The 17115-nt window shown below is 36.1% G+C and overlaps 1 protein-coding gene across 3 annotated transcripts in view; it reads right to left on the bottom strand.

Moving 5' to 3' along the window:
- Positions 1 to 17115, bottom strand: part of HMCN1 (hemicentin 1) — a 378235-nt gene that overhangs the window by 82819 nt on the left and 278301 nt on the right. For all 3 annotated transcript variants that reach the window (XR_009449952.1, XM_059675580.1, XM_059675579.1), the window contains exons 53-64: positions 16010 to 16160; positions 14132 to 14326; positions 12548 to 12661; positions 10308 to 10495; positions 8394 to 8490; positions 6610 to 6771; positions 5791 to 5904; positions 5472 to 5674; positions 5116 to 5197; positions 4875 to 5006; positions 3903 to 4052; positions 1867 to 2026 (exon numbers count right to left, since the gene is read on the bottom strand). Coding sequence is in view for 2 of the 3 variants with exons in the window: in XM_059675580.1 (XP_059531563.1) it covers positions 1867 to 2026; positions 3903 to 4052; positions 4875 to 5006; positions 5116 to 5197; positions 5472 to 5674; positions 5791 to 5904; positions 6610 to 6771; positions 8394 to 8490; positions 10308 to 10495; positions 12548 to 12661; positions 14132 to 14326; positions 16010 to 16160 (1748 nt within the window). In the remaining variant the exon portion in view is untranslated. The remainder of the gene's footprint in view (positions 1 to 1866; positions 2027 to 3902; positions 4053 to 4874; positions 5007 to 5115; positions 5198 to 5471; positions 5675 to 5790; positions 5905 to 6609; positions 6772 to 8393; positions 8491 to 10307; positions 10496 to 12547; positions 12662 to 14131; positions 14327 to 16009; positions 16161 to 17115) is intronic.

Raw genomic sequence — 17115 nt, forward strand, 5'->3', positions numbered from 1 at the left:
AGGAGGCAACCAATCGATGTGTCTCTCTCACATCGATGTTTTGCTCTGTCTCGCTCTCCCTCACCACTCCCTTCCACTCTCTGGAAATCAATGGAAAAAATACCCTCAGGTGAAGATGAACAAAAAAACAACAACAATAAAATCTAGTTATAAACAACTGTGTAATACCTAATGAGACGGAGCGGAATAGAATAATTTATTTAAACTGCAACACCAACTCAGGATTATAAATGCATATATTTTGCCAACATTTTTCTAGAAGTTGCTAAAGCTTTTCCTTTGAACTGTATAAATGGTAAATAATAACTACACAGTTAGATTATCAAAGACATTTAAGTTAAGATCATTGCATTACTGACTCTCTTCACAGACCAATTATCAAACAAAACTTCCTGTTTTATAGAGATTACATTGCTATCTATAGTTACTCCTACAATGTTGATTTTATTCGTTTCTCCCAGTGTCAAAAGTAAATAGTCCATTTCTAACATGTTATTAAATATGGTTATTGAGAATTAAAATAATATTTTCTGGTTCTGTTGTATTTTTTCTTTTTCAAAATGTGAATTTTAAAATTCCACGAGTTTAACTATCTGAATGAACAAAAAAGTAAGCTGCTATGACCATGGAAAATAGTTAGTTGACTTTGGAAAACTTACTTTATTTGATTGATGAATTGTTCTACTCAAACCTATACATATTGTGGAGTAGCAAACAAATAATAAAGTGGATATAGGAATAAATACAGTTAGACTCTTCATATAAAATAAATGAAAGATTGTAAATTCCTTGGTACAAATATTATCTTATGTAAGATCTTTAGGTCCCATCAACTATCTAATACTTAGCTTGGAATAGGGTTGATATCAACTGATTTAATAAAAGTAATTATATATTTGTTAACTATTCAGAAATGTCCACACCAGAGATATGAAACTTAAAGTGTATCTCTAAAATACTGGGCAATTTACCTCACCTTGGAAAGGGAACACATATCTAAATTTTAACATAAAATAACTTAAAAAATAACTAGCTTTCTTTAAATTATGCATGTTCAATTCATTAACTAGAAAGTACACTCCAACCTGTTAAATTAAAAATTTTGGTTTAAAATGATAAAGATTTAATATATTTATTTAATACCTGCTTAGGCATATATAATTCTTTAAGCAATTATAATTACTCTGGTATTTGAATATGATAGGGCTTTGTGATAAAGTAATCGAGTAGAAAGTAGAAATGTGTGCTCCCAAAGGTATTTGTTGTTGAGAGAGGAGGAGGCCCTTACCACATGATTATTCCATCTCCATGTGGTTTGTGGCCTGGGTGACAAGTATCAGCTGAAAACAGGATTTGGACAAATCACTACAAGGAATGAAATGGTTATGATGATACTGTATCTTTTCTCAAAGTGGGCCAAGAAATACAGCATGTTTGGTGGTTTAGTGATCTCAGGACACAAAACCAGATCAAAGATTATTGATGAATCTTTTGTAGGGTAAAATTGTGATGTTAGCAGGAAAGAACTAATTGTTCTGTGGCATGGACTTTGGTGTAAACATTCTGAGATTAGAGGAATAAAAGCAACAATAGTTAATTAACATCTGTAGGCATGAATGTCTGAGAAGATTTTATAACTCTGAGTTAATGAATTAACGCCTCCCCCCCCCCCCCCGCTTTTTGAGTGATTCTCCAAAGACAATTTCTATGTCCAACACTCCAAAATTTGATCTATTTTTTTCCTCTCTGAATCCAACAGCCAAATTCCAAGGAGGCTGAATTTGGTATTATTCATGTGAAAGGTGAAACATAAAACATTTTACCAGACCTTGAAATTAATGCTGCAAAGATTCTTTGTAAACATACCGGATTCTTTCTGTTTCACTGCTAGTTATGGGTCTCCCATCTCTAAGCCATTGAATAACTGGGGTAGGAATGCCATTTGCATTGCAGACCAGCTCAACATTTTCCCCTTCCAGGACACTGACTTCACTTGGAATTTCAGCACCAGCAACACTTGGAGGAACTTTGGAGAAATAAAAATGTCTATTAACAAGGCACAATGATATAAATTCTAACGAATACAACAGAATCACAAAACAATTATGTCATTTTTCATTTCATATTCTTCCCAAATTGTGGTTCAAGATAAAACTATTCTTATCCTCATAAATTATTTTAAAAGGAGGAACAGCTAAAGCAGTCATTTCAATATTCCTGGTATTTTGGTAAGTTGATATAATTATTTAGTCATAGGGACTGGTGACAAGTCTAACTCATGGACACACTTCCTAGCTAAGTATCTCTCTTGGACTAAATTCTCAATAGACAGTTTACAATTAGTGTAATTCAAGAGAATCCATTTTATAAAAATCTTAGCATAACGGTCTGAGAAATGTATCTATTGGGTTATTTCTTTCTCCATATGCAATTTAAATATTATTTATTCTGAGCAATGGTTAGGTTTATTGTTGTTTGTTCTCTTTTTCTAACCATGTTTGGTTTATACTTTAATGATTCAATCGAGAAATAATGTATAATAAAAATATTGACAATGGTATCAAACAGAAACACATTTAAATTCCTCTTCCATATAATCATAGTGGCCTGCTAGGGCAGCTCATGTCAGTTTACAACAGCCAATTTTGCACGTCTTCCCTACTCCGTGTTCAGTGACATCATGTTGGTAGTTTGAAATGAGCCATGGTGGGGATATTTACACCATGGAAACTTGCAAATTATTGGCAACAATTCAGAACCTTTTTATCTGGAGAGTTAATTATAAACATTTACCAGCACACCACTGCACACTTTCCAAATCTAATGTTAGTCATCCAGAAGATAATAATAATTATACCAAATATACAGAATTGAGAGTACTAAAGTCAAATCAATAAGAATGTTAATAAAAAATATCCTTTAATGAGTGTCTAAAATATGACAAGTACTGTACAATGCCCTACTGCATAAATTACTTCTAGTCTTAGGACATAAGGATGAATGTAGAACACCTGGTAAAACGTCTGGTCACACCACATACCCCATGATTAACAGCTATTATTATTAATGCATTAAATATAACAACACAAAAAATGTCTGATTCTGAATCCCTGAGTAGCTATTTTCCCCTTTTGTTGCTGAAATCTCAAAGTATTACTAATCCAAGAAACCACTGATGCCCATAAACTTATTTTACTTTCTGTTTAATTTCATTTTTTTGTAGTTAGCTTTAGCAGAGCACACAACAGATCCATAATAATGTGTAATTTATGGAAATTTTTTTCAAAATAACTATATTAACAATGGAAAAAAGGAAGCATTTAGACTTAGTTTCAAGTTAGACTTCCATTTCAATTAACTATTGGGACATAAATACCAATTAGAAGTTTATTGAAAATAAAAAAAGTATACAAGTTCTTGCATTGCTCAATACTACACTGGAACGTAGTAGGATTACGTAAGTATTTGTTGGATGAATTAATGCTTCTTATTCTCAACCCAAAATAGCATAAGATTCATGATTACTTGAATTTACCCAAACTCCTCCCTGTAGTTACAGCCTTTTCATGAATTAAATATTAGTGATATATTTAAATAAGAACAAACCTATGAGCTTAGCATCAAAATAAATTATGCTAGTTTTAAGTAAATAAGTATAATTCAGTAAGAATTTTGGTAAACATAGAAAAAATAAAGATTATAAAATTTCTGCTATTCTTTTTTCCACATCTATGCTAATTCCCATGAAAATAGAATCTACAGGTAAATGTAGGGCAGGGCATTGACAATACTTTTTGTTGATCTAAAGACTTTGAATAAATTACAAATGATCTCTCTAGTTGTAGACATATTTTGTACTATAAGAAAGAATATGCTAAAGATATTGAAGATACATCCCATACCTTGAATAGAAAGAATGTAATTTTTCTGTGCTTTTCCTTCCATATTTGATGCAATGCATGTATAGTTTCCGCTATCTGCACGCTGAGACCGGGCAATTTGGAGTTTGCTACCTCCAGACAAAATATGAACTTCAAGGGAGTCAGAATTTTCTAGAGGCAGAAACAAAGCAAAGCAAAACAAAACATTAAAGAAGCTTTTATTTCAACCTCTACAATTCAGCATAAAAATGTCTTGTTTCTTGTGATAGATTTCTTAATGGGACAGGGATTGGGGCTGGGTGAACAAGAAGAAAGGGATTAAGAAGTACAAATTTTCAGTTATAAAAATAATCACAGAGATGTAAAGTAGAGCCTAGGGCATCTAGTCAGTAATACTGGAATAACTACATATGGTGTCAGCTGGGTGGTCACTTTGTAAGGTATATAAAGGTCTAATTATTATGTTGTACACCTGAAACAAATATAATAGTATGTCAACTGTGATTAAAAACAATTGTTAAAATGTTCCTCCTTAGTACTTTTATTTTATTTTATTTTTTAAAAAAATATATTTTATTGATTTTTTACAGAGAGGAAAGAAGAAGGATAGAGAGTTAGGAACATCGATGAGCGAGAAATATCGATCAGCTGCCTCCTGCACACTCCCTACTGGGGATGTGCCCGCAGCCAAGGTACATGTCCTTGACTGGAATCGAACCTGGGACCCTTGAGTCCGCAGGCCGACGCTCTATCCGCTGAGCCAAACCGGTCAGGGCCGTACTTTTATTTTAAATGAGAGCCGTTTTGAAAGAGGCAGAGAAAATTCTCTTTATAAAATAAAATAACTTTGAGTCTATTTTGTAAGTTTATGTGTCCGTACATTATGCTTTCTGAACTAAGCACAGCTATGAGCATGATCTGAAAATGTGCTCGTTTATAAATCTAGTGCATTCAGAGCAAAAGGAAACCACAGCCAATGCACAGCTGCATTACCTATGGGCTTGAGGTTCTTCATCCACGCTATGGTGGGAGGCGGGATCCCAGTGGCATCGCATGTTAAAGTCACAGGGTTGCTGATTGTCTCAACAACCACTTCTCTTTCGGGTCCTTCGATACTGGGTGGCACTGTAAAAGGACAGAAGAAAACCATGTGTCCCCATTAAGCTAATTCAGGCCACTTTCTTTCATTGGCATATCTGGGGGAAAAAGAGTTGTATTAGAGGCAGATGCTCACCATATACATTGAGGTGGAAATTTTTATCATCCCGTCCTGCTACATTTATAGCTCTACATACATACTGGCCTGTGTCAGATACCTAAAAGAAAAAGATACTATTGTATGTGCTCCATTGAGTTACAGATGACCAATCACACTGTTCCAGTGCAGATTAAATCACCAGTCATCTTTATGCTCAAACGCCCCAGGTCTAATTGCTTTCTGCAATCCTGCGTTTTTATGAAAATAAGGTCAGTGGCATGGACGATGTTATTTTTATCATAAACTGTAGTAAAGGGAACATGCAACTCCCAATGCTCTCTTCCAAAACCCACCAAGGAGTCATGACATGCAAACAAGAATAAAAGATGCACCTCAGCTTTCTTGATGTGCAGCATTTGTCCACCTGCTAAAACCTCCACGTGAGTAGATTCTGTTATCATCCGCCCGTTCTTATACCATGTGATGACTGGAGGTGGGACAGCGTTGGACTCACACTCCAATGACACTGAGGTCCCCTCTCTTACATTGACTACAGAAAGAGAGTCACCGCCATGATCTTTAATGCTGGGAGGTACTGAGGGAAAGAAACAAGAACAGAAGGTATGTTTTTTTTCATTAAGGTGTGCAGATGGAAAATATTTCATATCAGTTTAAAAGTGAAAGGATTTTATGAGAAGAGTGAAAACAAACCATAAACAGTCAGGGAGACTTTTTTCTTGCTTTCACCAGCTTGGTTGATAGCTATACATGTGTACTGACCACCATCAGATTCCTTGGCCCGAATGATCTGTAGAGTTCGACCACCTGTGGGCAAATATAATGGAAATTGAAGAGTGGTATCGAGGTTGTTCTAATAACTATTTCATCAATAAGATAAATTGACAAAATATTCCACTGTAACATTTATATGGCAGCATTTCATAGTTAAGATGAAAGAATTGAATCTGTTTTATTTGATCCTTCCTTTAGGATTGATTCTACTTCTTTATAAAAAATGAAATTCATAATTTTTCTCTCTCCATTAACTAAACATGGAGAGAACTGTTTGATATAGGTCCCAATGAGAAAACAGTAATTGTACTACAGTCAAATACATTAACAAGCATTTTCTGGGTTTAAATCTCCCACAATGCAGAAGGATCTGTCTGTCCATCTATCTATTTTTCCATCATCAAGGGGCTCCAGGGTTGCTTAAAAACCACCAGTGAATTATCCAATGAAAGCACTATTTACTAGCCTATCACCCCCATGGAATTGCTAAGCAGTTCTGTTTCTAAACTTCATAATTTCTTGAAGTAGACCTTGCTACTGTGCATTGCCACTAAAATCATGGAAAGTCTATACAATCTTATCCTAATGGCCCCATTAGGTAAAGAGGCGTGCGATGTGAACAAACAAACGGAGCAAGACGAAAGTTTGGAAAGGGACTAAGCGGAAATGCCATTCGTATTTAAAATAAAGGACCACGAGAACACTTTGCCCACCTTATAAGAGTAACGAGTTCCTTACCAGGCACAATGAGGGCATTTGTGTTTGGCTTGATAGGCTGTTCGTTCTTGAGCCAGCTGAGATCAGGAGGTGGAAAACCAGAGGCCTCACAGGTCAGAGAGATGAAGTTGTTCACCACAACAGTGAGGTTTTCAGGGTTAGGACCAATGACACTTGGAGGAACTGTAAGAGTAAATGTATTAAAAGTGAAATCTGATGTGACTAGTAATATACACTGCAACTTATTAATATTAAGTCCAGCCACTGTACTCTGCCAAAGCACTGTGTTACTGACACTGTTAACCACCCAGCTGTCTTCCCCAGGATTCCCAATGCCTTCACCACACTATGTCCATCAGTCTTGCTTCTCCCAATGACAGAGTGCTAGAATTTTCAGGAAATGTAGTTGGCAATTCCTAAGATGGTTTTGGCAATGTACAAAGAAACACCCGATAGTGCTTTTTGTTAAGTTTGCATATTCTTGTTTTTAATATTACATTCTTATTTAAAGTTTTTATCTTCCTGCGTATAGCATTTATAAAGTAGAAATTTAATTTTAGGGGTTATCTGTCTATCAATACATTTACAGGTTATTTCAACAATGAAACCAAAGACTTCCAAGATGAGCAGAAAACTGAAGAAATAAACAATACCATGGTTTGTTCAAAACAAACAAACAACAAACAAACAAGGAATTCCACAAGCAAAAGCAGTGCAGAGAAAAAATGAAGTAAAAAAGATAAGATTAATAATGCATTGAGTTCTTGCATAACTTTCTGTGCTAGATATAGCTTTTATCCTGGGAATTCATAACACATCTGTTTCTGTTTGGTCAGATTTATTCATTAAAAGAACCTCAAAGATATTAATGAAGCAGCTACTGTAAGTGACTCCCTGCACTAAAACCCGGGGATACAAAGGTGGAAGTGTTTCAAATATGGAACACCAAACACTGCTAGGCATCGATATCCCCTGCATGTCATATCAGAAAAGAACATCTATGTTGCTAAATCAAGGTCCTTTCAGGGGAGAAATTTTTCATGAAATTTCAAATTTCAGCTCTCTCCAACACAAGCCACAATTTTATATCTATGTAGCATACATATAAAGGAAATCTTTTATAACGCTTGTTCACCATTTCCAAGTCAATATTCTGAAAGCAGCTGTGTGTCACACAAAAAACTACTCTTTTGTAGAAGACAAACAATGGCTTTTTTTTTTTTAGCCAAAAAGAAAAAGTATTTATGGAGTGACCATCATATATTGAAAACTTAAAATGTGATGAATGAATTCGGTGTGCTGGTGGTTTTTGGAATGATTTCACTCCTAAGTGACTTCTTCTTTTCCAGGGAGTATATGAGGTACGAGAGGATGTAGCTCCACATGAATTCTACCCTTAATGACAGAAACTGGTTCCAATCAGGACTAGTGAATGGATTTTAATGAGAGAAAGATCTATATTTAGTCCAAACTTCATAAAAACATGTAATCTTAGGGATTTCAGATTTTGACTTTTTTTCTTTCTTTTTCTTTTTTTTTTTTTTTAACTTTCAAATATGTAGAAGTTACTACCTTTTCTCTTGAAGGACTAGAATAATGTAAAAACAGGCTCCCAGAAGCTCTGTACTTTGTACCTTATAAATCCTACTAGCTGCGGTGGGGAGAGAGGGAGGCGATTGTATGAATGCAGGCCCCACACACTGTTTCAAGTTAAAAATACACGAAAAGCCTCCATAATGTAAAACACAGTTTTCCTGCCGTTTCAAGCACACCCCTAGCAGATGCTTTTGGAACTGAGCTCTTACCGTGAACATTGAGGTTAAAATATTTTTTGGCACTTCCAGCCGTGTTCTCAGCAATACACACATACCTGCCAATATCTGTTATTTGAGTATTTAGAATCTGAGGGAAAAATAAAGAAATTCCAACTGAATTTTTTTTAAAAAGCCACTTGTCATCATGTTGAGAATGAATAATACGTATCCTCTCCAGATGGACATAAAAAGAACGTTTATATATAATAGCATTGGTGCTGGCTTTTATTAATCAGGTCAATCAAATAAGTATTTATTTATAAAGATTTCTAATCAGGAAAGGCAATTTTATACATCCTTGTGGTCTACTGACTACAAAAGTGCCCCAAATTATTCTCCCACTTTCCTATATACCCTCCACAATGTGAAAACTCCCCCCATCACCAGGTAAAGATGTGGAATTTGGCCCTAGCTGGTTTGGCTCAGTGAATAGAGCATCAGCCCATGGACAAGATCCCAGGTTTGATTCCAGTCAAGGGCACATACCTCGATTGCAGGCTCCATCCCTGGCCCAGATCTGGGCACATGTATGGAAGGCAACCAATCGAAGTGTCTCTCTCACATTGATTTTCTCTCTCTCTCCCTCTCCTTTCCACTCTCTCTAAAAATCAATGGAAAAGTATCCTCAAATGAGGATTAACAAAAGAAAACAAAAAAAGATGTGGAATTTGTGTGGTTTTGTGCCTGGCCTTGACCCACAGAATGTGATGGAAATGACAGTGTGCCATTTCAAACCTAGGCCTAAAAAAGGCATTGTTACTCTTTCCCCCTCATTTGGAACCCGGTCACTACATGAGGAAGCCAGGACTAACCTGCTCGAGGGTATGGAACCACATGGCGAAGAATCAGCCCCATTATTGCAACTGAGGCCCCAGATATGTGCCAGAGCCCAGCAAGATCAGCAGAAGCACTTAGCCTACCCACAATAGGCAGACACTTGGGTAAGCCCAGCTGAGACCAGAAGAATCCCCCAGCCAACAGGAAGAATTGTGAGCTGAACAAATGCTTATTGTTTTGAGTGCTTGTTTCAGAGTGGTTTGTTTTGCATAGCAATAGTTAGCTATATACCAGTTATAATTTATTTTATTTAGCAGAAAGTGCTATCCATCTATATATTTTTTGGGCCCTAGACACAGAAACATTTAAGTATTTTTGTAGAGGTCGTATGATCATCAAATAGAAATAATCAGGATGTTTACAAGATACTTTGAGAATTCAAAATTATTTATAGGCAGTGAATTGACTCGTTTTTAAAAAAATAAAGAACTCTAGGAGATATGTCCTGTGTTAGATACACCAATAGTTACGCTTAGATTCTTGGGTCTATAGAATATCATTTACATGTTCAAGAAATAATTTAATTAAGTTGTAAACTAACGAATCAGTGTTATTTCTACAAGTACCTAACTATCTTTTAGGACACTTGGAAAGAAAAATATAGACATGTCCATTACTAAACAATTCAGGATATTTATGTGGTTCCCATTATTATTATATTATAAATTCTTTGCCAGTAGCAAGTAAATTTTAATTGACTGGGAATCTTATACCAGCTAGAATTTTATCACCAGAAATATGCAGTGAAAAGGATTGTAATAATTTGCTTAATGGTTGCTTTTTTTTAATCACAAAGACCACGTTGTCTTAAACTTGTGTGTGTGTGTGTGTGTGTGTGTGTGTTGAATGTAGACAATTTCTACAAGAATTCACATAAAACTGTTAATAATGGTCACCTCTCATAGTGTGAATAAAATGAAGAAAATAATTTTATTTCATATCCTTTTTATGTTTGGTTATTTTTACAAATCTATTTCTAAATAAAAAAGTTACTTTAAAAAGTCATAAAGACAATTATAAAATACAAAGCCTACCGGGTATTTTAAAGTCAGATGTTTTTACTTTTACCTGCAGAATTCTTCCACTGGACAGAAATTTATGATGCTCATCTTCCAGCAAGGGCTGCCCGTCTTTCTGCCAGGAATTCCTCGGGACAGGGCTGCCGCCCGACAAGCACTCCATCCGCACGCTCTTGCTCACCAGCACGGTGACCTCCTCAGGGAGATCACTGTTTGCTTCCTTGATAACCGGCGGCACTAATAAGTGATGGCAGCAAAAAGAGAATAACAGGAAACAAGGCCTTTTCTAAATGATTCTAGTTTTCTGACAATTTAAAAAATTGTGGGGTAATTGAGCCAAACCTGAAGAAGAAGCTATGATCCTTAATAAATTAGCAGAGATTTAGATTGTGTGAATTTGGGTTGATTTTCTTCCCTCTCTTTACCGACCCTGAACTAACCCTTCCTATAATTTCATTCTAAGTCAATCCCAAATTATTCTCCAAAATATCTTGTCTTGCTTTCTCTCTCAGCCTATTCCATTCATCTGCATGAATCTATAGTCAAGTCTATTTGGTCATCTAGACAAACCAGATCAATTACAGAAATGTACAGATTTGGTCTCATTTGCAAGGGAATTGCCTGGGCTCCTCAGTGTGTTTCCCCAGCCTCAGTATCAGTGATATCAGCATCATCTGGGAGCTTAGATAGGAATGCTAATTTGGGGGGCCACCTTAGCTCTCCTCCATCAGCATTCCTAAAAGGGACCAAGAAGCTTATGGTTTAACAAACTTGTCCTAGCCTGGCTAGCATGGCTCAGTGGTTGAGCATCAACCACAGAACCAGGAGGTCACAGTTCGATTCCCAATCCGGGCACATGCCCAAGTTGTGGGCTCGATCCTCAGTGTGGGGCATGCAGGAGGCTGCCAATCAATGATTCTCTCTTATTGATGTTTCTCTCTCTCTATCCCTCTCCCTTCCTCTCTGAAATCAATGAAAATATATTAAAAACAAAAACAACAACAAAACCTCTCCTAGTGATCCTTATGCACTTTAAGTCTGAGAAGTCATGCTCTAGATTTTCTGACATATATTCATTCTCATTTAATATAGTAATACTGTGAGTCCAGGTTCGTGTTTACATTAGACTAGTCAGTTATGAAAAATCACATATTGCCCATGTGATTTTTATAAATGTAAATGTTAAATAAACTAGGAACACATGTGTTGGTTGCTTGTGAATGCAGAAATTTAGTTACATGGTAAGTAATCTTTTTATCTTGTTTAGAAAAAGCTTAGTTATTTTATGTTTCAGTCTCTTATCTTTAGCAATCAGTAAAGATGGCACGTTTAATGCAGATGCAGTCTTCTGGTATTTGCGTCTCTCAAAAACTAAACTGAGAAGTGTCTATTCAGGTCCTTTGCCCATTTTTAATTGGGTTGTTTGTTTGTTTGGTGTTGAATTTTATAAGTTCTTTATACATTTTGGACATTAAGCCCTTATGAGGTGTATCACTGGTGAATATGTTCTCCCATACAGTGGGTTGTCTTTTCATTTTGTTGGTGGTTTCCGTTGCTGTGCAAAAGCTTTCTGGTTTGATATAGTCTCACCTCTTTATTTTTTCTCTTATTTCCATTGCCTGAGGTGATATCTGAAAAATGGGCAAAGGACCTGACTAGACATTTCTCCAGAGAGGACATACAGATGGCCGATAAACATGAAAAGGTGCTCAGTGTCACTAATCATCAGAGAAATCTGAAGTAGGTCTTATCAATAGGCCTCTTGGCTTCTGTCACTGGTTCAGGGATAGAAATGTGATTCATACTTGGTCAGTTAAAGCCATGGACATCTGATTCCAGGACCACAGTTGTAAATAAAAGCTTTCATTTGTCTCTGAAACTAGGAAGATGTAAGACTAGAGCTTCAAGGGGCCAACTTTCCAAGCAAAAGGACCCTCCACCTGAGAATGGCACTAATAGAGAAAAACAAAGCCAAGAGACAGGTTAAGTCTGGTAAACTCTTTTGAGCCAAGGAAGTCAGACTGAGACCAGCCCCACCTGAGGACTTTTCAGGTTCATAAGTCATTGAATTCTCTCTCTCCCTCTCTCTCTTTTTTTGGTTGATACTTCAGGAGTCTTAAACAACATGCTCTCAATTTGTATAAGACAATGAACTCAATGGGAGAACTATCAGTTTCTGATTATCTTTATAGTCTTTAAGATACTTAGCTCAACATCTTGCAAACATTAGCTCCTCAAAAATACTTTTGAGCGAAAGAATGGGTAATAAACAAACGGAAACAAACTCACAGAGTACCCGGACGTCATACTGAAGGGAATCTTCTCCAGCCTCATTCACAGCCACACACGTGTATCTCCCGGCATCTTCTCCCTTAGCCCGGGGAATCTGCAGCACTCTCCCACCTGGAAATATATCCTAATGTGCTTACTGCTGTCAGTCTTAGAGCGAATGCTGCTCATAAGCAGGTACGATTTTTCAGGTCTAATAACTTCCTTGCATTTTCTTTCCAGGTTCCATTTTAATCCCCACATATCACTTTCGTCACAAACACTGAATTATTGAAAAGTGAGCCCGTATATGAGTGAGACCTCCTGAGAAATGAATAGCTTGCGTGGATTTTCCTTAAGGCAGGAATGTTGCTCTGTGTCCCTCATCATGTTCCATGTGAAATGTTACTCTGTAGTAACTTCCTGCTTTATGGTTGGAACACACATAAAGAAGTTTACACGGTTGCGTGCAAGTAGAGGCTTCAGAAAAATAATAGCCAATGGTGCAAAAGGCATTCAGTACACCATTATGCATACAATCTTGAAAGAATAACTGTGTATTAATGTTTCATGTTGATATGATTTCCAACATAGAGAAAAGTTATAATAATTGTATATAAATTGTTACAATTATGTGTATTTTATTCCATTGGTTTGATCTTTGTTACATATATATATATATATATATATATATATATATATAGTCGGTCTATGTGTTATATATATTATGTATCTATGTAATCTTTTTTTGAACCACTTGAGAGTAACTAGGACACATGATGTGCTTTTATCCCTAAATACCCATAGATCTATATTTCATAAAAAAAGAATAATCCTTTATATAACAATAATGACCAAAATCAGAAAATGTGAAATCAATACAAAACTACTGTTGAATTCATAGTGCACAGTCAAATGTCATTATTATTATAATATTGTCTTTTATAGCTATTTGTTCTCAAGCCCAGATCCAATTTAGGATCACTTATTATATTTAGTTGCCATTTCTATTTAGTCTCTATTTTTTTCCAAGACATTCTCTTATTTAATGAAGATAAAATTTACATACAGTGGAATGCACTGACCTTACGTATACAATTTGATAAAGTCTGAGAAGCCTATTTTAATGTTTGTTAAAAGTGAATAGAGGCCTTGAAAATATTACTATCTCACAACAATTTAAATATCTCCTTTTCCATCAGTAACTAAAATACTTGAAACTAATAATCTTTATTACTGTTTTATGATAAATGCATTTAATAAACTGAGTACAACTATTCGTAAATATATTTTAGAATTTATCATTAATGTATAGAAATCTAAGTGACTATTTCATGACACTATTAGAAAAATAAAGGCACAGGGAAGGCAAAGGACTTCCTTAGGTTGATAGAACGATCCTGCAGCAGATCTGAAGATTAACTAAGGGGTTCTATCCGATGCCAAATTCTCAACCTGAAGCGACAGGGACAGCTGTGACATCTGGCAGGCGGTGTCAGATAAATTACATGGCCAGGACGTCAATCAATTCAACTGGTCTTAATAAATGAGAGAAGCACATCTGGCACAGATTCGGACTTTCACCCTGTTCAGAGCAGTCCTTACCTGGTAAAATCAATACTCTATCACTCGAGGCCAGAGGACGGCCGTCTTTGTACCACGTCAGCGTGGGAGGAGGAGCAGCGTTTGTCTCACAGTAGAGAGAAATGGGGTTGTTGATGATCACATCCTTGGCTTCTCCACTCCTGCCGGTATCCAGCATGTTTCCCATTTCCCAGAGTTTCTGAAAACTTGGAGGAACTACGGAGGAAAGACATGGGATTTTGGACACATATGCATGCCAGTTTCAATCCATTCAATGAAGACCTTGGCTGTGTTCTCATGGGAGTGATATGTAAATGTAATAAATTAGACAGTGTGGCAATATTTTCAGGTATTTCTACACCTACCAGCTCTAGCTGTGAGCCAGAAAAGTAGGAGACAGAAGCTGGAGCTGGTTCCCCTGGGAAGAACAAGAAGTACAGGCTCCGAATGCTACGCTCACCCCCTGCTCTCCTTCCCTGTCAATGCTGCCTGCGCTCAGCAAGGAGCTACTAGAACAAGCCTGGCTAAGGAATGCCATCAGAGCAGGAAAAACGTATTTTGAAGAGCCATTAAAAAATAGTGGCTCAGTCGAGAGCATTTTCCAGTAATTTATCTTACTAAAAAAGCTAAAGGAGTTATGATGTCAAGATTAATAAGTCCATTAACTAAAACAGTAGGATAATCTCAAACTTTTCTGGGGAACACATATAAACTTTCTGGAAGGTGATTTGCTTGTACATCAAAAGATAGTGAAAATGTGCGTAACACGTGACCTAAAATTTCCATTAGTAAGGAATAAATGAAAAAATTCAAAGATATACAAAAGTTTTATGTAAAACCACCCAGTGAAACATTACATACGAGTAATGAAAACTTGGAAATGACTCAGACATTCAGTAACAGGAATCAGGTTAAATAAATACTTGGATACTCAAGTGCTAAAACAGGTATAGTTATTAAAAATCATAGAAAAAAAATCATGTTGAGAGTAACTATCAACAATAATAGCAGGTGTCATTTCTTAACCATTTTTCTAAGAGTTTTACATACTTTATCTTATTTAATAGTCACCACACTCTATAAAACATTCATTTTCAAAACAAGGAAACTGGGGTGTAAAATATTTAGGTAATTTACCCAAATCAAAGGGGTTTTTGTAGCCATAAAGTTTTTAGAAGCCAAAAATCATCATTCTATTCCAAGTCTGACTACTTTAAATTCTGCATTTTATCTTTTCTTTCCATATAAATGCTACTTGACAAGAAAACGCCCTGGGCTGTGTGCTCAGTGGTTAGAGCGGCAGCCTGCACACAGAAGGGTTACTTGTTTGATTCCCGGTCAGGGACATACCTAGGCTGCAGGTTAGATCCCCAGTCCTAGGCCTAGTTCCTGCCGGAGGCAACCAATCAATGTGTCTAACATTAATGTTTTTCTCTCTCTCTCTCTCTCTCTCTCTCTCTCTCTCTCTCTCTCTCTTTCCTCCCTCCCTTCCTCCCTTCCACTCTCCCTAAAAATCAATGGAAAAAAATATCCTAGGGTGAGGATTAAAAAAAAAAAAAATTTAAAAAAAGAAAGCTTCATGATACAACATTGGGGGAAAACTAATGTAGCAAAGAAGTATGGATCATGTGATCCTAATTTGTAACTGCAGTTTACATTTACAAAATAGAACAGAAGGAAAAATATCAAAAGGAAGCACATAAAAATAACTAAAGTAATCCTGAATAATGGGATTATTTTTTTCTTTGTTAATTACTCAAGTCCAGGTTTTCAATAATGAATTCATATTATTGTCAACAGAGAAGAAACTATTTAAAATAAAACCAAGCCAAATCTCTTTTTCATTGCTTAGACATATCATGTAAATTAAATGATATACGATAAGCACATCAGTATTACCTTGTATATTCACATCAAAATCCAGCTCATCTTCACCTGCAATATTAGATGCCACGCAAGTATATCGTCCAGTGTCTGATATTTGAGCTTCCTTTATTTGAAGTGTGTGTCCATTGGCAGCAATATTAACATGATCATCTGATTTAAGGGGCTGTGATTCAATTATAATTAATGTTAGCATTAAGTACTCTAATAAATCCTCTAAGAGACCATGCTGTTGATAATTTGTATAATTCAGAATAAACAGAATTAAATTTTATGTGAAATACTCAAAAGCATATCTTTTATTATATTTTGTCAAAAATACTAGAGCATTTTAATGAAAGGTTGAGGGCATTAACATAATCTGATTTCATGTAGAAGTCACTGTTGTTCATTTAGAAATATCATCACTTCATAAATAAAAAATTTTAACCTAGAGATATTTATATTATGATGTTTTATTGAAAGTATTACTGTACTTAATGGAATATTAACTCACAGATATTTATATTATGATGTTTTATTGATAACATTACCTACAGTTAATAGGGCATTTTTCATCTTCTACATATTCCTGTTTACACTAAGTTCCCTCTTATTCCTTGAAGATTTTAGTTCCTGGATCAATGTCACTTCTTCTAATGGTACTTTTCTCATAATTCTTCGTGATTTCAGTATCTACATAGTTATCCAATTCTGTGTGCATCCAATGCTGTGACCTCTTCTCTAATTGTTTGTCCTCAACCCTCTCTCAGCCACTCAACAGGTAAGTCATACCTAGACCTTATAATTGCCCATAACTGCCCCACTTCATAGTCTCAGTTTCACGTTCTCACTCTCTGACCTCCACCTCCTAACTTTCTAAGTCACTTCTAGCATCCCAACTCCAATAAATTTTTGATCCCCTGGGAGGACCCACAATCCACGGGCCTTGCAACGTTATCAGTGCCTCTCACTCTCCTCCTGATCTCCATTCCCTCCTGACCCAGAGAAGTCTACTATGGCAATCGCTCCTTGTATAAGCCCTCAACTCCCTTGCCTCTGTCCCTTTATTTTACTTCCCTGGCAAAACCCTAACCCTGGTTAATATCAGTCTCTGTCCATTCTGAGCTTCCCCTGGTCTA

Source organism: Myotis daubentonii, chromosome 18 (genome assembly GCF_963259705.1).
Source record: "Myotis daubentonii chromosome 18, mMyoDau2.1, whole genome shotgun sequence".
NCBI lineage: Eukaryota > Metazoa > Chordata > Mammalia > Chiroptera > Vespertilionidae > Myotis > Myotis daubentonii.